Genomic DNA, 26,600 nt, shown 5'->3' with positions numbered 1-26,600 from the left:
GCTGACATGTGCAGAAACACATTGATTTCAATGTGTCTACGTGAGTCAGTGTCTCCGGTACGTGAGGAAACTGTCCAGTGTTAAGGTGCAGTCTCTCTGTGACTGCAGACTTGTGAATCTTCACAGCACACATAATGAGCACTGCGAGAATTATTCGGTGCCAGTGTCAGGAAAGGGCAGTCATGTCACCACAAGTATGCGATTTGCATTCTTCCAGCCACATTCCCACTAGATTGTATCCGGCCTCACTCAATACACTTGCATTCATTTAGCCGTTGCATGACTGCCTGTGTGCAAATCTCATACTTGTGCTCACGGTGCCGGCGTCAGAGAATCCTCACAGTGTGCAGTGCGGGTGATGTGAGGATTCACAGGTATGTAGGTAAAGTGCAAACAACCCCTTTAAGCTTCTATACAAATCCATATAAGCACCTCTTCCTTTCCACACCACATGCTGTAGGATTTTGTTAGGGTGCTTTACACAACCATATGTGAGGTCCGAGTGCTGTCCGTGAAAAAACTAACCCTGCACAGACAGCACTCGGACAAATGTTATTCAATAAAAACTGCAGCACGCACTAATCTCTCCTGTATTTCAGATAAGACTTGTCTATTCAAGTCTATGGGTGCGGAAAAAATATGGAATTCCATGCGGATGGTTTGTATTGGCATAGGAATCTGTATTTTCTATCTTGTAAACATTATTAACTGCAGATGTATAAAACTATATGGCATATGGATGTAAAAACAGATATGCAAATGATTTGCAGATGACATTACAGATACAGGGATTTTCTGGATGGAAATCAGATGACATTTTTATACACTCATGTGAACTACTGGGAACAAAGCTCATAATTTAGTAATAAAGTTCCTGGTACTATACTAACAGGGACAAAGATGAAAAAGAAAGCAAATATTCCTAAAGTGCTCCCTTAACCCCTTAGTGACAGAGTTAATTTTGACCTTAATGACTAGGTCAAATTTTTGAAATCTGGCCAGTGTCACTTTATGTGGTAATAACTCGAACGCTTCAACGTATCCCGGTGATTCTGACATTGTTTTTTTTTTACATATTGTACTTCATGTTAGTTGTAAATTTTGGTCAATATGATTGGTGTATATTTATGAAAACATCAAAAATTTGAAAATGTATCAATTTTCAAACTTTTAATTTTTATGCCCTTTAAATAAATCAGATAGTTATACCACAGAAAATAGTTAATAACATTTCCCACATGTCTACTTTACATTACAATTTTTGAAACATATTTTTTTTGTTAGGCAGTGAGAAGGCTTCAAAAGAATTTCTCAATTCTCCAACAAAATTTTCAAAACTATTTTTTTAGGGACCACATCACATTTGAAGAGACTTTGAGGGGCTATATGACAGAAAATACCAAAAATGACACAATTCTAAAAGCTATACCACTCAGAGTCCTCAAAACCACATTCAAGAAGTTTATTAACCTTTCAGGTGCTTCACAGGAATTAATGGAATGTGGAAGGAAAAAATTAACATTTTCCTTTTTTCACAAAAATATTGCTGTAGCCCCAAATTTTTTACTTTCACAGGGGTAACAGGAAAAAATGACCCCCAAAATGTGTTGTACAATTTCTCCTCAGTGCGTCAATATCCTATATGGGTTGAGAAACTGTTGTTTGGGCACACAGCAGGCTCACAAGGGAAGCAGCACTGTTTGACTTTTTTAACACAAAAATAGCTGGAATTGAGAGAGGATGACATGTCGTGTTTGGAGAGCTCCTGATGTGCCTAAACAGTGGACACCTCCACAAGTGACCCCATTTTGGAAATTAAACCCCTCAAGGATTTTATCCAGGGGTATAGTGAGGATTTTAAACACAAAGGTACTATACAGATTTTTATAACATTATGTCGTCATATTGAACATGTCATCCTTAGTGTAGAGCACAACTGTTCTAGTCGAGTTGGCATCGGTGTAATCAGGTATGCACCGAGTATCGTGGGTGCTCGAGCAATCCTGATGCAAACTCAAATAGCGAACATTTGCGCCCAACACTAGTCGTCGTATCATCATCATTTTTTTTAACTTTGGAAAAAACCCTAACCCTAGACCAAGGCTAACCCTAAGCCCAATGGTAACCCTAAGCCCAACACTAACCTTAACTCTAATGGTAAAGAATGAAAGAAATATTAATTATAAAAAAACTAAAAAATCTAACTAGGGGGATGACACGGGGAGGATGACATACTAATTATGATTTTTGATCGCTGTGATAGGGTCCATCACAGTGATCAAAATGAACACACAGGAAAATCTCTGCTGTTGTCGGGTGCCAGACGGCAGATCTTGGCAGGCGCACTGCCCATGCACTTCCATTTTGTCAGGAGAAGAAGGCGGAGTGCCGGGGTGACAGAGCTGGAGGGAACAGTGGGGAGACTTGGGGACAACATTTCTCACTCCTCTGACATGTATATTATGTCAGAAGAGAGAGAAATGTTTTAACTTGCTAGCACACTTTCTTTACTGTTATTCATTGTAGCTGAAACATCCAAGATTTTCCGACTCTGTGGGGCACTATACCCTTATTCCCTATTGCCTCTTTAACCCCTTCATGACCCAGCCTATTTTGACCTTAAAGACCTTGCCGTTTTTTGCAATTCTGACCAGTGTCCCTTCATGAGGTAATAACTCAGGAACGCTTCAATGGATCCTAGCGGTTCTGAGATTGTTTTTTCGTGACATATTGGGCTTCATGATAGTGGTAAATTTAGGTCAATAAATTCTGCGTTTATTTGTGATAAAAACGGAAATTTGGCGAAAATTTTGAAAATTTCGCAATTTTCACATTTTGAATTTTTATTCTGTTAAACCAGAGAGTTATGTGACACAAAATAGTTAATAAATAACATTTCCCACACGTATACTTTACATCAGCACAATTTTGGAAACAAAATTTTTTTTTGCTAGGAAGTTATAAGGGTTAAAATTTGACCAGCGATTTGTCATTTTTACAACGAAATTTACAAAACCATTTTTTTTAGGGACCACCTCACATTTGAAGTCAGTTTGAGGGGTCTATATGGCTGAAAATACCCAAAAGTGACACCATTCTAAAAAATGCACCCCTCAAGGTGCTCAAAACCACATTCAAGAAGTTTATTAACCCTTCAGGTGCTTCACAGCAGCAGAAGCAACATGGAAGGAAAAAATGAACATTTAACTTTTTAGTCACAAAAATGATTTTTCAGCAACAATTTTTTTATTTTCCCAATGGTAAAAGGAGAAACTGAACCACGTAAGTTGTTGTCCAATTTGTCCTGAGTACGCTGATACCTCATATGTGGGGGTAAACCACTGTTTGGGCGCACGGCAGGGCTTGGAAGGGAAGGAGCGCCATTTGACTTTTTGAATGAAAAATTGGCTGCACTCTTTAGCGGACACCATGTCACATTTGGAGAGCCCCCGTGTGCCTAAAAATTGGAGCTCCCCCACAAGTGACCCCATTTTGGAAACTAGACGCCCCAAGGAACTTATCTAGATGCATAGTGAGCCCTTTAAACCCCCAGGTGCTTCACAAATTGATCCGTAAAAATGAAAAAGTACTTTTTTTTCACAAAAAAAGTTTTTTAGCCTCAATTTTTTCATTTTCACATGGACAACAGGATAAAATGGATCCTAAAATTTGTTTGGCAATTTCTCCTGAGTACACCGATACTTCACATGTGGGGGTAAACCACTGTTTGGGCACATGGTAAGGCTCGGAAGGGAAGGAGCGCCATTTGACTTTTTGAATGAAAAATTATCTCCATCGTTAGCGGACACCATGTCGCGTTTGGAGAGACCCTGTGTGCTTAAACATTGGAGCTCCCCCACAAGTGACCCCATTTTGGAAACTGGACCCCCCAAGCAACTTATCTAGATGCCTAGTGAGCACTTTAAACCCTCAGGTGCTTCACAAATTGATCCGTACAAATGAAAAAGTACTTTTTTTTCACAAAAAATTTATTTTCGCCTCAATTTTTTCATTTTCACATGGGCAACAGGATAAAATGGATCCTAAAATTTGTTGAGCAATTTCTCCCGAGTACGCCGATACCTCATATGTGGGGGTAAACCACTGTTTGGGCACACGGCAGGGCTCGGAAGGGAAGGCGCGCCTTTTAACTTTTTGAATGGAAAATTAGCTCCAATTGTTAGCGGACACCATGTCGCATTTGGAGAGCCCCTGTGTGCCTATGCAATGGAGCTCCCCCACAAGTGACCCCATTTTGGAAACTAGACCCCCCAAGGAACTTATCTAGATGCATACTGAGCACTTTAAACCCCCAGGTGCTTCACAGAAGTTTATAATGCAGAGCCATGAAAATAAAAAATAATTTTTCTTTTCTCAAAAATGATTTTTTATCCTGGAATTTCCTATTTTGCCAATGGTAATAGGAGAAATTGGACCACAAATGTTGTTGTCCAGTTTGTCCTGAGTATGCAGATACCCCATATGTGGGGGTAAACCACTGTTTGGGCGCACGGCAGGGCTCAGAAGGGAAGGCACGCCATTTGGCTTTTTAAATGGAAAATTATCTCCAATCATTAGCGGACACCATGTCGCGTTTGGAGAGCCCCTGTGTGCCTAAACATTGGAGATCCCCCACAAATTACCCCATTTTGGAAACTAGACCCCCAAAGGAACTAATCTAGATGTGTAGTGAGCACTTTGAACCCTCAAGTGCTTCACAGAAGTTTATAACGCAGAGCCATGAAAATAAAAAAAAAAAAATTATTTTCTCAAAAATGAATTTTAGCCCGCAATTTTTTATTTTCCCAAGGGTAACAGGAGAAATTTGACCCCAAAAGTTGTTGTCCAGTTTCTCCTGAGTACGCTGATACCCCATATGTGGGGGTAAACCACTGTTTAGGCACATGCTGGGGCTCGGAAGTGAAGTAGTGACGTTTTGAAATGCAGACTTTGATGGAGTGCTCTGTGGGCGTCACATTGCGTTTGCAGAGCCCCTGATGTGGCTAAACAGTAGAAACCCCCCACAAGTGTCCCCATTTTGGAAACTAGACCCCGAAAGGAACTTATCTAGATGTGAGGTGAGCACTTTGAACCCCCAAGTGCTTCACAGAAGTTCATAACACAGAGCAGTGAAAATAATAAATACGTTTTCTTTCCTCAAAATAATTTTTTAGCCCAGAATTTTTTATTTTCCCAAGGGTTACAGGAGAAATTGGACCACAAAAGTTGTTGTCCAGTTTCTCCTGAGTACGCTGATACCCCATGTGTGGGGGTAAACCACTGTTTGGGCACACGTGGGGGCTCAGAAGGGAAGTAGTGACTTTTGAAATGCAGACTTTGATGGAATGGTCTGCGGGCGTCACGTTGCGTTTGCAGAGCCCCTGGTGTGCCTAAACAGTAGAAACCCCCCACAAGTGACCCCATTTTGGAAACTAGACCCCCAAAGGAACTTATCTAGATGTGTGGTGAGCACTTTCAACCCCCAAGTGCTTTACAGAAGTTTATAACGCAGAGCCGTGAAAATAATAAATACGTTTTCTTTCCTCAAAAATAATTTTTTAGCCCAGAATTTTTTATTTTCCCAAGGGTTACAGGAGAAATTGGACCACAAAAGTTGTTGTCCAGTTTCTCCTGAGTACGCTGATGCCCCATGTGTGGGGGTAAACCACTGTTTGGGCACACGTGGGGGCTCAGAAGGGAAGTAGTGACTTTTGAAATGCAGACTTTGATGGAATGGTCTGCGGGCGTCACGTTGCGTTTGCAGAGCCCCTGGTGTGCCTAAACAGTAGAAACCCCCAACAAGTGACCCCATTTTGGAAACTAGACCCCCCAAGGAACTTATCTAGATATGTGGTGAGCACTTTGAACCCCCAAGTGCTTCACAGACGTTTACAACGCAGAGCCGTGAAAATAAAAAATCATTTTTCTTTCCTCAAAAATGATGTTTTAGCAAGCAATTTTTTATTTTCTCAAGGGTAACAGGAGAAATTGGACCCCAGTAATTGTTGCGCAGTTTGTCCTGAGTATGCTGGTACCCCATATGTGGGGGTAAACCACTGTTTGGGCACACGTCGGGGTTCGGAAGTGAGGGAGCACCATTTGAATTTTTGAATACAAGATTGGCTGGAATCAATGGTGGCGCCATGTTGCGTTTGGAGACCCCCTGAAGTGCCTAAACAGTTGAAACCCCTCAATTCTACCTCCAACACTAACCCCAACACACCCCTAACCCTAATCCCAACTGTAGCCATAACCCTAATCACAACCCTAACCCCAACACACCCCTAACCACAACCCTAACCCCAACACACCCCTAACCCTAACCACAACCCTAATTCCAACCCAACCCTAAGGCTATGTGCCAACGTTGCGGATTCGTATGAGATTTTTCAGCACCATTTTTGAAAAATCCGCGGATAAAAGGCACTACGTTTTACCTGCGGATTTTCCGCGGATTTCCAGTGTTTTTTGTGCGGATTTCACCTGCGGATTCCTATTGAGGAACAGGTGTAAAACGCTGCGGAATCCGCACAAAGAATTGGCATGCTGCGGAAAATACAACGCAGCGTTCCCGCGCGGTATTTTCCGCACCATGGGCACAGCGGATTTGGTTTTCCATATGTTTACATGGTACTGTAAACCTGATGGAACACTGCTGCGGATCCTCAGCCAAATCCGCACCGTGTGCACATAGCCTAATTCTAAAGGTATGTGCACACGCTGCAGAAAATGCTGCGGATCCGCAGCAGTTTCCCATGAGTTTACAGTTCAATGTGAACCTATGGGAACCAAAAATCGCTGTACACATGCTGCGGAAAAACTGCACGGAAACGCAGCGGTTTACATTCCGCAGCATGTCACTTCTTTCTGCGGATTCCGCAGCGGTTTTACAACTGCTCCAATAGAAAATCGCAGTTGTAAAACCGCAGTGAAATGCGCAGAAAAACCGCGGTAAATCCACGATAAATCGGCAGCGGTTTAGCACTGTGGATTTTTCAAATCTGCTGCGGAAAAATCCGCATAGGACCAGAATATGTGTGCACATACCGAAACCCTAACCCTACCCCTAACCCTAACCCTACCCCTACCCCTAACCCTACCCCTAACCCTACCCCTAACCCTACTCCTAACCCTACCCCTAACCCTAACCCTAACCCTAGTTCTTACCCCAACCTTAGTGAAAAAAAAAAAAATTCTTTATTTTTTTTATTGTCCCTATCTATGGGGGTGACAAAGGGGGGGGGGGTCATTTACTATTTTTTTTATTTTGATCACTGAGATAGGTTATATCTCAGTGATCAAAATTCACTCTGGAACGAATCTGCCGGCCGGCAGATTCGGCGGGCGCACTGCACATGCGCCCGCCATTTTGGAAGATGGCGGCGCCCAGGAAAGAAGACGGACGGACCTCGGGCGGCCAGGTAAGTATAAGGGGGGGAGATCAGGGCACGGGGGGGGCGTCGGAGCACGGGGGGGTGGATCGGAGCATGGGGGGGGTGGATCGGAACACGGGAGGGAGGATTGGAGCACGGGGGAGGATTGGAGCACGGGGTGAGGGATCACTGTGCGGGGGGGGTGGATCGGAGCACGGGGGGGGGTCGCTGTGTGCGGGGGGGGGATCGGAGTGCGGGGGGGGGTTTGATTGGAGCGCGGGGGGGTGATTGGTGCACGGGGGAAGCGGACAGGAGGACGGGGGAGCGGAGCACAGGACGGAGGGGAGCGGACCACAGATCGGGGGGCTGGGGGGGCGATCGGAGGGGTGGGGTGGGTGCACATAAGTGTTTCCAGCCATGGCCGATGATATTGCAGCATCGGCCATGGCTGGATTGTAATATTTCATCAGTTTTTTAGGTGAAATATTACAAATCGCTCTGATTGGCAGTTTCACTTTCAACAGCCAATCAGAGCGATCGTAGCCACGAGGGGGTGAAGCCACCCCCCCTGGGCTAAACTACCACTCCCCCTGTCCCTGCAGGCCGGGTGAAATTGGAGTTAACCCTTTCACCCGGCCTGCAGGGACGCGATCTTTCCATGACGCATATGCTGCGTCATGGGTCGGAATGGCACCGACTTTCATGACGCAGCGTATGCGTCAAAGGTCGGGAAGGGGTTAAAACGAGAATGAGGGAATAAGGCCCCTTAATGAACACAATTTCAGTGCATATCGGCGGTCATTAGTGCCTTAAATTATTGCATAAAAAGTTCAGCAACTTTCTTAGATATTTTGTTTTACACTTTCTACCAGTTTTCAAAATTTTTACTTATTGTGAGTGGCTGAATTCCATCAGGATCTTGGTTCCCTAACCTCATAGGACTTTACACAGTGTATCACAGTTCTCTTTAATAACAAGCTCTACACAGTTCACACACCGTAGTAATTTAACTTAGTTATGTGGGTGAATCAATCAGAGAATAGAAAACATTCAAAACATTATACATATATTCAGCGGGAAAGCTGAGACCCTTGTGCTGTATAGTGTGACACCAAAACAATCTGTACCTACTATATTTTCTATAAATCTACCTACTGGCGAGCCATCTAAACTGGTCACTGTTAACACCCTGACAACAGGACAAGTATATGAGTGTAATGTATGGGCTCGCCTGCTATACAGAACAACAATTTACAATCTTACAAACAATTATCTCAATACCCCCAACAAAATATCTCCCTCTCGTCCCGATGTGACTTAAATTAACTCAGAGGAATAGTCCATCCTCAACTATACCGAGAATACCCTAAGGCCGGGATCACACGCAGCGAGATACAGCCGAGTCTCGCAGGTTAAAACCAAGCTCTGGCACCGGCACGCCAGAGCGGAGCATGCAGCCGCATAGCAATACATGGAGCTGCACGCTCCGCTCCGGAGTGCCGGTGCCGGAGCTTGTTTTTAACCTGCGAGACTCGGCCGTATCTCGCTGTAGTGTGACTCCGGCCTAACAGTTCGAACGAAGTTGAACAATTATCCCTCAGAAATTCTCTCTTGAAACAAAATGAAGCTCAAGTTTGGTCTAAAGTCTGTTACTTGCCTTATCGGCGCCTGGGTGCAGATTAGGATTCTCAATTACGGAACAAACATATAATGTGGCTGCAAATCGGGAAATTCTGGAAGCTGGTTTTGTCAATAAACGTGACCTGAAACAATCCATATGCCTATCTATCAAACTTCTGGCCCTATCTTGAGTGTCTTAGTGCCTGAATGTAGTGAGGCGCATACATGGTTACTCACTGTGGCGGCACTATGGACCTTAGTTTTCTTACTATTGTACAGTTTCACCTGTCTTTCACTAGGGGGACTTGTCAGGGAGTCACAAAAACACTGAACTTTAGGAAGGCAAAGTTTGACCAGCTTAGAGATGCCCTTAATCTGGTAGACTGGGACAATATCCTCAGAAATAAGAATACAGATAATAAATGGGAAATGTTTAAGAACATCCTAAATAGGCAGTGTAAGCGGTTTATACCTTGTGGGAATAAAAGGACTAGAAATAGGAAAAACCCAATGTGGCTAAACAAAGAAGTAAGACAGGCAATTAACAGTAAAAAGAAAGCATTTGCACTACTAAAGCAGGATGGCACCATTGAAGCTCTAAAAAACTATAGGGAGAAAAATACTTTATCTAAAAAACTAATTAAAGCTGCCAAAAAGGAAACAGAGAAGCACATTGCTAAGGAGAGTAAAACTAATCCCAAACTGTTCTTCAACTATATCAATAGTAAAAGAATAAAAACTGAAAATGTAGGCCCCTTAAAAAATAGTGAGGAAAGAATGGTTGTAGATGACGAGGAAAAAGCTAACATATTAAACACCTTCTTCTCCACGGTATTCACGGTGGAAAATGAAATGCTAGGTGAAATCCCAAGAAACAATGAAAACCCTATATTAAGGGTCACCAATCTAACCCAAGAAGAGGTGCGAAACCGGCTAAAAAAGATTAAAATAGATAAATCTCCGGGTCCGGATGGCATACACCCACGAGTACTAAGAGAACTAAGTAATGTAATAGATAAACCATTATTTCTGATATTTAGTGACTCTATAGCGACAGGGTCTGTTCCGCAGGATTGGCGCATAGCAAATGTGGTGCCAATATTCAAAAAGGGCTCTAAAAGTGAACCTGGAAATTATAGGCCAGTAAGTCTAACCTCTATTGTTGGTAAAATATTTGAAGGGTTTCTGAGGGATGTTATTCTGGATTATCTCAATGAGAATAACTGTTTAACTCCATATCAGCATGGGTTTATGAGAAATCGCTCCTGTCAAACCAATCTAATCAGTTTTTATGAAGAGGTAAGCTATAGGCTGGACCACGGTGAGTCATTGGACGTGGTATATCTCGATTTTTCCAAAGCGTTTGATACCGTGCCGCACAAGAGGTTGGTACACAAAATGAGAATGCTTGGTCTGGGGGAAAATGTGTGTAAATGGGTTAGTAACTGGCTTAGTGATAGAAAGCAGAGGGTGGTTATAAATGGTATAGTCTCTAACTGGGTCGCTGTGACCAGTGGGGTACCGCAGGGGTCAGTATTGGGACCTGTTCTCTTCAACATATTCATTAATGATCTGGTAGAAGGTTTACACAGTAAAATATCGATATTTGCAGATGATACAAAACTATGTAAAGCAGTTAATACAAGAGAAGATAGTATTCTGCTACAGATGGATCTGGATAAGTTGGAAACTTGGGCTGAAAGGTGGCAGATGAGGTTTAACAATGATAAATGTAAGGTTATACACATGGGAAGAAGGAATCAATGTCACCATTACACACTGAATGGGAAACCACTGGGTAAATCTGACAGGGAGAAGGACTTGGGGATCCTAGTTAAAGGGAACCTGTCACCCCGTTTTTGAAAGATGAGATATAAATAGTGTGAAATAGGGGCAGAGCTGGGCTTTACATTAGTGTCCTTTTGGTGCCTTTATTCCCCCGGGATGCTGCTGAAATACCTTTGTGAAGTGTCCGTTTTGTCCTGTCAGTCAAGTTGGTCAGGTCGAATGGGCGTTGTAAAATAGCGGTTCCTCCCCCACCTCATGCAATTCCCTGCGAAGTTTAGTTCCGCCGTTGGCGTTATGTTTAGCGCTTGCGCAGTGAATTTGCCTCCGGCAATCTGTGGGCAAAGCATAATTGACATCATTGCGCATGCGCGGGCCTTCACTTTAGCCGGGGTGCCCCGGAAGTTGTCATATCGGCAAAGTGTTATTCTGGATGCCGTATCTCATCCCACACTGCGAGCGTAAGTTTTGTGCCAAGATCGCTCGCCTGCCTTACGCTCGCAGTGTGGGATGAGATACGGCATCCAGAATAACACTTTGCCGATATGACAACTTCCGGGGCACCCCGGCTAAAGTGAAGGCCCGCGCATGCGCAATGATGTCAATTATGCTTTGCCCACAGATGGGCAAAACATAATGCGCAGGCGCCGGAGGCAAATTCACTGCGCAGGCGCTAAGAAAAAGCGCGATCTGTGCTATTCACAGATCGCGTTTACGAAAGACAAGCCGAGAATCAGGGGGAGGAACCGCTATTTTACAACGCCCATTCGACCTGACCAACTTGACTGACAGGACAAAACGGACACTTCACAAAGGTATTTCAGCAGCATCCCGGGGGAATAAAGGCACCAAAAGGACACTAATGTAAAGCCCAGCTCTGCCCCTATTTCACACTATTTATATCTCATCTTTCAAAAACGGGGTGACAGGTTCCCTTTAATGATAAACTTACCTGGAGCAGCCAGTGCCAGGCAGCAGCTGCCAAGGCAAACAGGATCATGGGGTGCATTAAAAGAGGTCTGGATGCACATGATGAGAGCATTATACTGCCTCTGTACAAATCCCTAGTTAGACCGCACATGGAGTACTGTGTCCAGTTTTGGGCACCGGTGCTCAGGAAGGATATAATGGAACTAGAGAGAGTACAAAGGAGGGCAACAAAATTAATAAAGGGGATGGGAGAACTACAATACCCAGATAGATTAGCGAAATTAGGATTATTTAGTCTAGAAAAAAGACGACTGAGGGGCGATCTAATAACCATGTATAAGTATATAAGGGGACAATACAAATATCTCGCTGAGGATCTGTTTATACCAAGGAAGGTGACGGGCACAAGGGGGCATTCTTTGCGTCTGGAGGAGAGAAGGTTTTTCCACCAACATAGAAGAGGATTCTTTACTGTTAGGGCAGTGAGAATCTGGAATTGCTTGCCTGAGGAGGTGGTGATGGCGAACTCAGTCGAGGGGTTCAAGAGAGGCCTGGATGTCTTCCTGGAGCAGAACAATATTGTATCATACAATTAGGTTCTGTAGAAGGACGTAGATCTGGGGATTTATTATGATGGAATATAGGCTGAACTGGATGGACAAATGTCTTTTTTCGGCCTTACTAACTATGTTACTATGTTACTATGTTACTATGTTACTGACCTGGGTCTGCTCTGGACAAACAATTGGTGTATATGGACGTATGCGAGGTCCCTCCAGCAGGTGAACGGTATGATGACTGTAACTTAACTCCTCAGTGGCGTCCAACACTTCTCACTCTAGGTCCCGGCCTTTTCTGTCTCTCAGCATCGCTCCTGGCAGAAATCTCCATACATCTGGACAGGTTCCCGTCACAGACACGATCAGCTTCACTATGCAGCTGCTCTGGTCTCGGTGACATGCTTCAACAATAGGATGTCATCGGATACCCCTAAGGCTAGGTTCACATTGCTTTGGTGCAGTCCGTTCAACGCATGCGTTAAACGGACTGCACCAACGCTAGTGCCTTTTAAAGATCGCGTTATGCGATCACGATAGCGCAGATGCTCCACCTACGCTATCGGTGACAGACCCGGAAGCGCTGTAGCCCGGGTCCGAGGGTCCATCACAGAATGACGGCACATCGCTAACGCATGCCGATTATGACATGCGTTAGCGATGCGTTACATAGTGGCAGTCAATGGGTGTGCTATCGCATCCGTTACATAGCGTTAGTTTCGCTGTGTAATGGATGCCGTCAGCACATTGCCATTGACGCAATGTGAACCTGGCCTTAGGCATGTCCTCTCCCCAGTGTTCAAAATAACTGCAGACTGCCCAAAAAATGGCCATACTTCCTCTTCCTCTGTTTTACGTGGCCTCAGATTGTAGCTCCTCCTCTGGCATTCTGATTGTATCTATTGAAGAAATTCAACAATGCTTAGGCAACAGCTATAACATGATTGTAAATTTGAAAATCACATATGAGTGAAGTGGCCATGTGCTGACTGCTGGAACAAGCAAGCAGAGCTGAATCCTGAAAGTGAGTATATGACACAGTGATTCATTTTATAATTAAAGGGCTCGTCCAGGTTTGAAATGACAGTCTGCAGTCCCTTTAGGGGACTGCAGGCATCTGAATTCTCACAGCACATGCACTGCACACTTTGAGATTCTCCCTTGCCAGTGGCAAGAGTAAACAGTCATGTCTGCACAAATATTCGATATGTATACTTCTGGCCACAACCCAACTTGACGTGTCCGGTCTCACTCATTTCATTTACATTGAGTGAGGCCATGCATGTCTTGTCAGCTTGTGACCACATATATGCAAATCACTGGCATGAGAGAATCCTGACAACGTGCAGCATGCATTGTGAGAATTCAGAAGTATGCAGTCACATAGAATGACTGCAAACTCATCACAAACTTGGACAATCCCATTAATGCGCCAAACATAAATACAAATATGAGAATTAGTTAGTATTACGAAAAAACATTTAAATCCAGGTACTTGATAAATACTGTTGTCTCTGATTGGTGTCGTTCTCTTTCTTTCCTTCTTCATTTTGTTCAGATGTTATTATGAATTTTCTCATCCATAGCTCATCTCTGCAGACATACATCCTCTCCGATCTTCTGCAGGACATCCCCACATGATGCCCTTAAAGATAGCAGTATCATAATAATGCTTCTGAATAAAAATATTTTCCCTATGCCAAGCCCTTGAAAAAATAATTACCTCAATAATCACAAAATATGACCCCCACTATCCCTCTTATGGTACATGCTCTACACACTGCCCTCTCATTTCCATACTGGGTCCGCTCATCACACTATTCTCTCTTACTGTGTCCTCCCTATAGGGCCCAGTTTCAATACGCTGCCCCCTCATCACACTCTCCCTCATTGGTGTACTGTACCCCACCCTTACACTGTTCCCCTATGCTACCCTCCCCACACTAGTCAGTCTCTATTCTGTGCCCACTCTCACTTTTCTCCCCCCATCCTTGCACTATTCCCATCAATAGTGTCAAAATATGTTTCCTTTCACCTTCATACTGTCTCCTCTCACATCCCTCCCGCAAACCATACTGTTTCCTCATATATTTACCCCCTCACTCATATGCTGCCTTCTCACAGATCCTGCCCACTCCTCATACTGTGTCTGCACCCATCCCATCACCCTCTCTCCCTTTACTGTGTCCGCATACATTTTTCCCCTTGCTACTCATACTGTATCTGCACCCATCCCCCACTCGCTCCACATACTGTGTCTACACCCATCCCATCACTTGATGCCCATACTGTGTCCACATACATCACTCCCCTTTGCTCCCCATACTGCATATGCACCCATCATCCCCTTTCTGTGTCCACACCTATCCCCCACTTTGAAGACGCAATTGTTCACTGGGAGCCAGCATGCTGCACCTTCTCTGAGCCAGCTGTCAACTTGACAACCGGATCAGAGAATAGCCAAATCCCAGTCATGGGGCAGCAAAATGCAGCCACCGGTGGAGCCCTCTCGGACTGCCACATTAGATGGCCCAACTGTGCCCCCCTGCTGGCTGCACCAGGGTTGGGAAGATGCCCTGACTTCCCAACCCTAGAAACCCCTCTGCTTAAGGTTGACTACTTTGACTTCAGTGAGATACATAGATATCTATGAGAAGTGAACATAGCACTGCTCAAGAAGGAAAGAAGAGTGTGCTCTGGCGTTTCAAAGTTTGTGAACCCTTCAGCATTCTCCTTATTTCTGCATATATTTGACCTTAAAAGAGCTACATCAAATAAATTAGTCAAAAATAACAATTAGACCCTATCTGTTGTGAATTCCGCTCTTGGGCTCCCTCCGGTGGTTGCAAGTAGCATTATTGTGAGTTCTGCTCTTTGGCTCCCTCCTGTGGTTTTGAGTGGTATGGCTGCTTCTTGGATTTAGCTTCAGCAGCTGTTTTCACTGATCGTCTTTCTGGCTCGGCTATATTAGTCTGGCCTTATCCCTCATTCAATGCCAGTTGTCAATTGTTCCTGCCTGGAGTCATTGCTCTTAGGACTTTCCTGACACTCTGACCAGTTCATCAAAGCTAAAGGTACCTTCACACTCAGCGACGCTGCAGCCATACCGACAACGATGTCGATCGCTGCAGCGTCGCTGTTTGGTCGCTGGAGAGCTGTCACACAGACAGCTCTCCAGCGACCAACGATCCCAAGGTCCCCGGTTAACCAGGGTAAACATCGGGTTACTAAGCGCAGGGCCGCGCTTAGTAACCTGATGTTTACCCTGGTTACCAGCGTAAAAGTAAAAAAAAACAAACAGTACATACTTACCTACCGCTGTCTGTCCCCGGCGCTCTGCTTCTCTGCACTCCTCCTGAATTGGCTGTGAGCACACCGGCTGGAAAGCAGAGCAGTGACGTCACCGCTCTGCTTTCCGGTTGACCGACGCTCACAGCCAGTGCAGGAGGAGTGCAGAGAAGCAGAGCGCCGGGGACAGACAGCGGTAGGTAAGTATGTACTGTTTGTTTTTTTTTACTTTTACGCTGGTAACCAGGGTAAACATCGGGTTACTAAGCGCGGCCCTGCGCTTAGTAACCCGATGTTTACCCTGGTTACCAGTGAAGACATCGCTGGATCGGTGTCACACACGCCGATCCAGCGATGTCTGCAGGGAGTCCAGCGACTAAATAAAGTTCTGGACTTTCCTCAGCGACCAACGATCTCCCAGCAGGGGCCTGATCGTTGGTCGCTGTCACACAGAACGATTTCCTTAACGATATCGTTGCTACGTCACAAAAAGCAACGATATCGTTAACGATATCGTTATGTGTGAAGGTACCTTAAGTCCTTGCTTGTCCTTTTGCGGTTCTCTTGTTGTGGACTTTGTTGTTCAGCACTTTCTTTGTTTTTGTTCATTTGTCTAGCTTTTCAGTATGGATCTATTCAGTTAAGCTGGAAGCTCTGGGCAGCAGAGTTTGCCCTCCACACCTTTAGTCAGGTGTGGAGATTTTTGCATTTCTCTGCGGTGGACTTTTTCTAGTTTTTTTTACTGACCGCACAGCGTTCTGTTCTGTACTATTTCTATTTAGCTAGAAGTGGCCTCCTGTGCTAAATCTTGTTTCATTCTACGTATGTCATTTCCTTCTCCTCTCACAGTCATTATTTGTGGGGGGTTAATCTATCCTTTGGGGATTTTCTCTGAGGCAAGATAGTTTTCCTGCTTCTATCTTTAGGGGTAGTTAGCTCTTAGGCTGTGACGAGATGCCTAGGCCGAGTTAGGAGCATTCCACGGCTACTTCTAGTGTTGTGTTGAGCTTAGGGACTGCGGTCAGTATAGTTGCCACCTGCTCAGAGCTAGACGCATGTCGCTCCCTAATCACCAGATCATAACACCTATCACAGTGATCAAAATAAAAAATATATAATTAAAACCCCCTTTATCAGCCCCTTAGTTAGGGAAAAATAATAAAATAAAAAATATATACTTACTTCCATTTTTGTATTAGGGTCAGAGTTGCGCTAAAAATAGAGTTGGGCTAAAGTTAGGATTGGGCTAAAGTTAGGGTTAGGCTTGGGCTAAAGCTAGGGTTAGAGTTGGGCTAAAGCTAGAGTTAAGGTTTTGGTAAAGCTAGGGTTAGTGTTGGGCCAAAGCTAGGGTTATGGTTGGCACAGGGTTAGGGATGTGGTTATGGTTGGGATTATGGTTAGGGTTGGGATTAGGGTTAGGGGTGTGTTAGGGTTAGGTTTGTGGTTAGGGTTATGGTTAGGTTTGGGATTAGGGTTAGGGGTGTGCTTAGGTTAGGATTGTGATTATGGTTAGGAATGTGTTGGGATTAGGATTGGAGTTAGAATTGGGGGGTTCCACTGTTTAGTTACATCAGGGGGTATCCAAATGCAACATGTCGCCACCATTGATTCCAGCCAATTTTGAGTTCAAAAAGTCAATTGGTGCTCCCTCCCTTCCGAGCTCTGCTATGTGCCCAAACAGTGGCTTTCCCTCACATATGGGATATCAGCGTACTCAGAAGAAATTGCACAACAAATTTTGTGGTCCATTTTCTCCTGATACCTTTGTGAAAATAAAAAAAATTGGTTCCAAAATACATTTTTTGTGAAAAAAGTAAAATGTTTATTTTTTCCTTCCACATTGCTTTAGTTCTTGTGAAGCACCTGATGAGTTAATAAACCTCTTGAATGTGATTTTATGCACCTTGAGGGGTGCAGTTTTTAGAATAGTGTCACTTTTGGGTATCTTCTGTAAGGAGGTGGCATGTACCCTCACGTGCCTCATCTCCCCTGGTCATTGTTCACATATTGCATGCGGCACCCCGTGGTGTATTAATGAGAAATGTAACATTTATAAATGTTTACTGATGTTTATGTACTGTAATGTGATGCATTTGTTATATACTGTGTGTAAGCTTAGGGACAGTATAGAACCGTAGGGGGGGTTAGAATAGAGGTGGGCATCATAGAGATAGGATAGTATAGAATAGATAGAAGTGTCAGTAAGATGCAGCATGAAAGTTGGTTAGTGGGGAGGAGTTAAAGCAGAGCAGGGCAGAGCCACAGGGATATAGGAGCAGTACTTCCTGGTAAGGCATTAGAGCCCGGGCAGCCTTGTCCAGGGCAGATTGTATGAGGAGCAGTGAAGCAGACATTTTACAGGCCATGGGGATAAAGCTGCTATTGCAGTAAGGGGTCCCAGGCTGGAGAATAGTGCAGTCGGCCACCAGTTCAAAAGTACCATCCCCAAGAAGGATTCGGGGTCTAAGACCGAGGTGGGAGCAGCTGAGATGGCATTCCTGGCACCTTTCCATAATGGAATCAGATGAGGGGCTGACAGGGAGCTGGTGACGCTGAAGGTACTGATGGGACACGGACTGTCCAGAGATACGGCAGGGATTGCCAGGAAAAGGGAGACAGAGCTGAAGGAGAGGATAGGAGCTGCCCAGACGGCAGGGAAAGATAAGAAGATGCCTCTGTGTTTAACATGTGCTTCCTATGTGATTAATGCACTACTGAATAGTAAAGTTCGACTGTTGTAAAAAGACCTCGACTCCGAAGTGATTTTTGGGGTTCATGGATGCGGAGCTGGCGCAACTGCAGAAGAGGGAAACCTGACAGTGACTGTGAGTGTTCTGTTGCGCATGCTGCATATGCAGTAAAAGGGACACTGTATTTTATCTGTGGAGCGCCAGAGTATGGGAACAGAACAGCCAGTTGCCATGACTACCACCCTGGCCACCTTAAACTTCTATCATATAAACCCCTCAAAGAGACTTCAAATGTGAGGTGTTCCCTAAAAAACTGATTTTGTAAGTTTTGCTGGAAAAATGAGAAATCGCTGGTCAACTTTTATCCCTTTTAACATCCTAACAAAAAAAAATTATGTTTCCAAAATTGTGCTAATGTAAAGTAGACATGTGGGAAATATTATTTATCAACTATTTTGCGTGACACCACTCTTAAAAGTTAAAAAATTGCTAAATTTTTGCCAAATTTCTATTTTTTTATAAATAAACACAAGTTATATCAAAGATATTTTACCACTAACATGAAGTACAATATGTCACGAAAAAACAATGTCAGAATCAATGGGGTATGTTGAAGGGTTCCAGAGCTATAACCTCATAAAGTGACAGTGGTCAGAATTGTAAAAAATGGCTTGGTCATTAATTACCAAATTGGCTCTGTCACTACAGTATGGGGTAAATTCAATAGTTAAAAACTTAACAAATTGTGAATGAAAGATGAGTGGGGGATATGGGGAAAGAGAAAATGTCCAAATATCACCCACATTTTTCTTTTTCCATTTGTCACCTTTTATTCACAGTATTTTATGTTTTTAACTATTGAATTAAACTATGATATTACCTTGTCCCACCTGAAGCTGGATCGTTTTCTTCCTGTTTATCTTAAAGTATTGCTCTGTCTGGCGACTCCATGATTCCTTATAACCTCTAGTAGTTTTTTCTCCAAGTGATCTCAAACAGTCTGGTTAGGTGTAAATGGATGGCAAACAGTGGTAATCAACAGTCCATTTGACAGCACACTGCAGTAACAAATGTTTTATACTAGGTACTTAAATTGTTTAAACTACGGTATTCAAAAACTACTGTATCTCTTTTGTAGCAGATGCCTGCCTTGCTGGTGTTTATACATACTGTAGGTGGTGCAAATGAAAAAGCTGTGGCATTTTCACAAGCGGTGGTACAAAAATGATCCCTATTTGGGACGTATCAAGAGCTTTTTTCTTTATTAAATGAATAAGTAATCGCTTTTTCACAAGTTGTCCAAAAATTATCCCATTATTTATGTAGCAAAAATGGGTGTGCTGTTTCAAAGTAATGGCTTCTCAACTAAGAACTAAACGATTATCCCTTGTTTGGAAAAGGCAATATGATTGTTATTCTAAAAATAGCACACATGCCTTGGTTTTAGTATTTTTCTTCAGTAGCAAAATTAGGATAGAGGGGTATAAATTACCCTCTTTATTTGCAGTGTGTGAAGAATAAAAAAGAAAGGCGCTGTACTGTAGAATATCACAGATCACAATCAATTCTCAGTCACACTGACTACGCAGCCCCAGCACCTTCCTAACACTTGAATCTTTAGATAATTATTCACATAGTGAGACTACCACTTGCATTTTCTATGTGCTTTTCTTCTCTCTGCATGTGCAATGAGCTGTGTACTCTGACCTCCTATCCATAGGTAGTAAAATCTTAAAATTGTGCTGCATTCCCTGCCCTCATATTTTCAAAGTCCCTGTGATAGTCTAGCACAGACAAGCAGGAGGACTATGTGATGTGATAGCTACAATGCATTAAGAGGAAACCCGCACATTCGCAGCTGACATCATGAGCTCGCTTTCTGGCTGATGCTATCAGTTTATGAACTGGCGTTAGGAATTTTGTTTATTTGTGAACCAAATTGCAAATTTTTCGAATTTGCCGTGACCTGCAAAATTGGACATTCAACTAAAAGTTGATTCACAGCTGATCAGTCTGTTTATCTCAACCACTGACTTCACAAGACTGGAACACAAAGGTCAGTTTATAGGCAAATGGGTAATAGCACTTCACCACCACAAAGCACTCACCTAGAATCACCAGGCTCTATCAGGCCAAAACTAACACTGGCAAGCTGCCAAACAGAAAGCGATCATACAAATGTAAGGGACACAAGGAGCTGTCTGTAAATATTACTTGTAATGTCTTCGTAAGTGTCCATGTTGTGCATTTCCCTGCTATGTACAATCACTGTTATAGTTATAGTGAAAGTGTAGTACCCTAGTTTGGCCACTAGATGGGGGTGCAGAGTTATTCAGCTTGTAAATAGTTAAGTGGGAGGAGCTAGTTAATCTGGGAAACATCTGGAAATTTGAATCAGTTGGGCAGGAGCGCCCTGTCAGTGTAGTCAGCTCTGCAGAAGTCCAAGGTCCAGTCAGGCAGCATCAAGTCCAGGAAGGCTATGAGCGAGAGAAGGAAGGCATTGAAAGAGTCACTGACAGCGCAGTATATGAGGGACTGTGGCTGTAGATGCTAGAAAAGAACTAAACAATACAGACAGGTCACTCACAATGTGGAGGCTTCTTGCGTGGACGGTCATTCCAGAGACCGGGACAAAACGGTTAAAGGGGACTCCCACTAAAGTAAGACTTGGCACAGAGGATGCTGGAGAACCGGTGAGCACGGTCCGTTCCGGAAGCGGGCTTAGTAAATATGAAGGAAAGACAGAGAAAGAGGAGAAGCTGTGTAGTGCAAAGCCTGGTATATATGTAGACAAGGAAAGAGAGGAGACAGGAACAGAGAAGAAACTGTGTATTGTAACGCCTGCTGTAAATGCTGAAAAGAACCGTCATGTGCCTGTTTCTAGTAAAGTTCATTGTTCAAGCATTCAACGGGACTGTATCTCTGTTTGTGTGAAATCAACTGAAGAGAGTCCCCTGCAGAAGAGAGGAGACTCTGAAGGAGTTGGACCTGGAGACATAGGTACACTTACTAAAGGAGCAGCAGATATGCTGACTGGGAGTCGTGGAGTGTATGTGAGAGGAGGCCAGGGTGTGATGGCGCAGAAGTCCACAGCCATGACTACCACCCTGTCCGACCCTTACACTAGTATGAGGTTTACCCATCTTACATAAGCACTGCTAAAGGTGAATGCCAATAGTTTTCTGTATTTAACTATCCCTGTAATAATAATAATAATGTCCTGAATCATGGATGATCCCAGTGGGCCTCTTAAACATTCAGCAATTCCATATATATGACCAAATCTGTCCAATTTAAAGCTCAGCTAAAACATTAAAGATGTTCCTAAAGACAAGCTTGCCCTGGATCTTAATATAATTGTCAAGACATTATATATCATATATTTCATGCATTGTGATGCAATGACTTTGCCTCATTTTTCAAGCAGAAGATTGAGAACATCAGAGACAGTTTTTGTCGACAACCCCCAGAGCCCTTCCTCCCAACAACCCAGCCCTCCACCTCGAAAACCAACTTCTCCACCATTACAGAAGATCGACTCTCCACTCTACTCTCAAGATCGCATCTCACCACCTGTGCACTTGACCCGATGCCTTCCCACTTCATCCCAAACCTCGCCACAGTCTTCATCCCAACCCTAACCCATCTCTTCAACCTATCTGTCATGATCCGTTCCGGAGTTTAGTTCTGCCTGCCTTTTCTCTGGGTGGATCATGTCAAGGGTTAACTTTGATCTGCCTCATTCGGGTTTGCTATTTAGCTCCCAGGTATCCTGAGGGTGGTGTCAGCTATAGCTCTGTCTTTGGCGTGTGAACCTGACTCTGGAAGCCGTTGGTTTGTCCTACTGAACCCTGACTTGTCCTGTGTCTGTTATCCCCCCACCTGCCATTTCCCAGTGTCTCTTTGTCTGTCTGTTTATCTGCTTGACTCCCTGGTTATGATATCTTGGCTTGGCTCTTTGACTCTGTTTCAGTTTATCCCTTTGGTACCGTATTTTGCCCGTCCTGGTTTATTGATCCCTTGCTATATCCTGACTATCCGTTCTGTCTGAATCCGTTTGTACTGTTGTGCTCTGACTTGGTTTTCCTGACCTTGCTCTCGCCACTAGGTGGTGTCTGTTCAGTTGCTCTGTGTGTGCAGTCTGGCTTCACTACCAGGCTCCCCCTGGTGGAGGTTGCGCTGTACTGCACTGCAGCTGCATGACACTATCACTAACAACTGGTGTTTTCCCTTCAAGCTTTAAACATTCCTCAATCACACCTATCCTCAAAAAGCCCTCTCTTGACCCATCCTCTGTATCTAGCTATCACCCTATATCACTTCTCCCCTATGCCTCAAAACTACTGGAACAACACGTCCATCTTGAACTGTCCTCCCATCTATCTTCCTGCTCCCTTTTCGACCACTTACAATCAGGCTTCCGGTCACACCACTCCACTGAAACTGCCCTAACTAAGGTCACCAATGACCTATTAACCACAAAGAGCAAGCGACACTACTCTATCCTCCTCCTCCTGGACCTGTCCTCTGCCTTTGACACAGTGGACCATTCCCTATTACTACAGACCCTCTCATCCGTCTCCCATTCACACACCACCTCCTCACCTCGCCCCCTATCTATCGGAGTCCCGCAAGGTTCAGTTCTAGGGCCCCTGCTCTTCTCCATTTACACTTTTGGCCTGGGACAGCTCATAGAATCTCAGTATCATCTCTATGCTGATAACACACAGATCTACATCTCTGGACCAGATATCACCTCCCCACTAACCAGAATCCCTCACTGTCTATCTGCTATTTCATCCTTCTTCTCCGCTAGATTTCTAAAACTTAACATGGACAAAATAGAATTCATTGTCTATCCACCATCTCACGCGACCCCCCCAACGAACCTATCCATTACAGTAAACGGTTGCCCACTGTGCCCAGTCCCACAAGCTCGCTGTCTCGGGGTAATCCTTGACACTGATCTCTCCTTCAAACCGCATATCCAAGCCCTTTTCACTGCCTGCTGCCTTCAACTCAAAAATATTTCATGGATCCGTACATTCCTAAACCAAGAATCTGCAAAAACTCTAGTCCATGCCTTCATTCCCGCTATTCCCCGGCCTCTCCCCTCTGTCAATCCCTTAAATGGCTCCCCATTACCCAGAGACTCCAGTACAAAAGCCTAACCATGACATACAAAGCCATCCACCACCTGTCTCCTCCATACATTTGTGACCTCGTCTCCCGGTACTTTCCTGCACGCAACCTCGATCCTCACAAGATCTCCTTCTCTACTCCCCTCTTATCTCCTCTTTCCACAATTGCATACAAGATTTCTCTTGCGCATCACCCCTACTCTGGAACTCTCTACCACAACATATCAGACTCTCACCTACCATCGAAACCTTCAAAAAGAACCTGAAGACCCACCTCTTCCGACAAGCCTACAACCTGCAATAACCACCGATCAACCAAACCACTGCACGACCAGCTCTATCCTCACGTATTGTATCCTCACCCATCCCTTGTAGATTGTGAGCCCTCACGGGCAGGGTCCTCTCTCCTCCTTTACCAGTTGTGACTTGTATTGTTCAAGATTATTGTACCTGTTTTTATTATGTATACCCCTCCTCACATGTAAAGCGCCATGGAATAAATGGCGCTATAATAATAAATAATAATAATTAATAATAATGCATTCTACATACAGCTGTCCATTTCATTTTCCAATGAAATATTCTCAATATTCTCAATATTTAAACATGTACACTAGGTACATAATTTTTTTGTGGGGAGGCATACACTTTTCCTCAATTTTTTTCACATATCAATGAAAAGCATGGCAGGCAACAAGTTTAACAGTTGTACAGTACAATGCAGACAAGTACATACGGACTAAAAAAAAAAAGACGTGAATACTGTCTAATTATTGTCTTCTTTCCATGCAGGCATGCCAGCACTTATCTACAATCTGGCTCCAATAGAATAGGCAGAGTCTACAAGAAAGCTTCTTACCTACAATATACCAATGATTTATACACAGATGAAATCAAGAAACCAGACTGGCTGGGATTTCTTGGCCCAATTATGACAGCTGAAGTTGGTGACACAATTACCATTCATCTGAAGAATTTTGCATCCAGACCTTACTCCTTACACCCACATGGAGTGCAATATACAAAGGAAAATGAAGGTAAACTACTGCACATATAAAACCAGGTGAAAAGAGGGGCAGTAAACTGTGCTAAAATAAATAAAATAATAATTTAGAGTTATTGAGTTTTACCTTAAAAACTGTATCAGATCAATTATTTGAAGGTGTCTCAATAATATTGAAGAAATTAAAGGGGCTGTACAAAACAGGACTGCAAGATGCTTAAAATAATCTGATAAAAGAGGCTGCAAGCACTAGCACACACATGCCCAGAGCTGTGGATGAATGGATCATATAGATGTAAACATCATGTGCCAGTGTTATCTGCCGGGAAGGCTATTTTATCCAGAGTGTCTGAGTAAGCGCCGCCGGCTAAGTCGCTAGGTATCCCACAATACAGACTTTGGACTGAAGAACTATTCCTTATCTAAGTGACTTATTGAGTAAAAACATTATCGATCCTGGGATCTTCATCCTATCTACAAATAGGTAGGCACAGTTGGTTACTCACGCTTCCCCGCAGATAATACTGGCACATGAGGTTTCCATCTATTTGATCCACTCATACACAGCTCTGAGCACCTGAGTGCTACATAGCCCATGTAACGTCTTTAATTATATTTGTGCCTTTTACACACGCAGGCAGTCGGTGCGACGTTTCACGCAGCTTTTTACATTGCATAGGGAAAGAGGTAGCACTGTTGTATTTTATTTTAAGGTTATAATAACAAATGGAACTGTTCTGAACATATATAGTTTACAACACATCTATGTACTGTATGCAGACAGTGTAAACTGTTATGTTTGCTAATGACAGGTGTTATGAAGGATATCCAGAAACACAGTGTGCTTAGCGATCAGAGCGCACACAGTGATCTGACAAATACCCAAAAATACAAGAACGAGCTCTGAGACGTGGAAACTCTGTAGACTGCACCCCTGATCCTATCCTAAACACAACTAAAAGCGGCTGTGGATTGCGCCTAACAACTACCTAGGCAACTCGGCACAGCCTAAGAAACTAGCTAGCCTGAAGATAGAAAAATAGGCCTGACTTGCCCCAGAGAAATTCCCCAAAGGAAAAGGCAGCCCCCCACATATAATTACTGTGAGTAAGATGAAAAGACAAAACGTAGGGATGAAATAGATTCAGCAAAGTGGGGCCCGATATTCTAGGACAGAGCGAGGACAGTAAAGCGAACTTTGCAGTCTACAAAAAACCCTAAAGCAAAACCACGCAAAGGGGGCAAAAAAAACCCACCGTGCCGAACTAACGGCACGGCGGTACACCCTTTGCGTCTCAGAGCTTCCAGCAAAACAAAAGACAAGCTGGACAGAAAAAAAGCAACAAAAAAGCAAAAAGCACTTAGCTATACAGAGCAGCAGGTCACAGGAACAATCAGGAGAAGCTCAGATCCAACACTGAAACATTGACAAGGAGCAAGGATAGCAGCATCAGGCGGAGTTAAGTAATGAAGCAGTTAACGAGCTCACCAGAACACCTGAGGGAGGAAGCTCAGAAGCTGCAGTACCACTTGTGACCACAGGAGTGAATTCAGCCACAGAATTCACAACAGTACCCCCCCCTTGAGGAGGGGTCACCGAACCCTCACCAGAGCCCCCAGGCCGACCAGGATGAGCCGCATGAAAGGCACGAACAAGATCGGAAGCATGAACATCAGAGGCAAAAACCCAGGAATTATCTTCCTGAGCATAACCCTTCCATTTAACCAGATACTGGAGTTTCCGTCTAGAAACACGAGAATCCAAAATCTTCTCCACAATATACTCCAATTCCCCCTCCACCAAAACCGGGGCAGGAGGCTCAACAGATGGAACCATAGGTGCCACGTATCTCCGCAACAACCACCTATGGAATACATTATGTATGGAAAAGGAGTCTGGGAGGGTCAAACGAAAAGACACAGGATTGAGAACCTCAGAAATCCTATACGGACCAATAAAACGAGGTTTAAATTTAGGAGAGGAAACCTTCATAGGAATATGACGAGAAGATAACCAAACCAGATCCCCAACACGAAGTCGGGGACCCACACGGCGTCTGCGATTAGCGAAAAGTTGAGCTTTCTCCTGGGACAAGATCAAATTGTCCACTACCTGAGTCCAGATCTGCTGCAACCTATCCACCATAGAATCCACACCAGGACAGTCCGAAGACTCAACCTGTCCTGAAGAGAAACGAGGATGGAACCCAGAA

General features: G+C 44.0%; 1 protein-coding gene across 3 annotated transcripts in view; it reads left to right on the top strand.

Annotated features, from left to right (window-relative positions):
• CP (ceruloplasmin) overlaps nucleotides 1-26,600 on the top strand; it is a 297,764-nt gene that overhangs the window by 50,373 nt on the left and 220,791 nt on the right. For all 3 annotated transcript variants that reach the window (XM_069727615.1, XM_069727616.1, XM_069727617.1), the window contains one exon: nucleotides 24,177-24,421. In XM_069727615.1, coding sequence (XP_069583716.1) covers nucleotides 24,177-24,421 — 245 coding nt within the window. The remainder of the gene's footprint in view (nucleotides 1-24,176; nucleotides 24,422-26,600) is intronic.

Source organism: Ranitomeya imitator, chromosome 5, assembly GCF_032444005.1.
Source record: "Ranitomeya imitator isolate aRanImi1 chromosome 5, aRanImi1.pri, whole genome shotgun sequence".
NCBI lineage: Eukaryota > Metazoa > Chordata > Amphibia > Anura > Dendrobatidae > Ranitomeya > Ranitomeya imitator.
The sequence above is the reverse complement of the archived record's forward strand: the minus strand, read 5'-3'. Positions and strand labels throughout refer to the sequence as shown.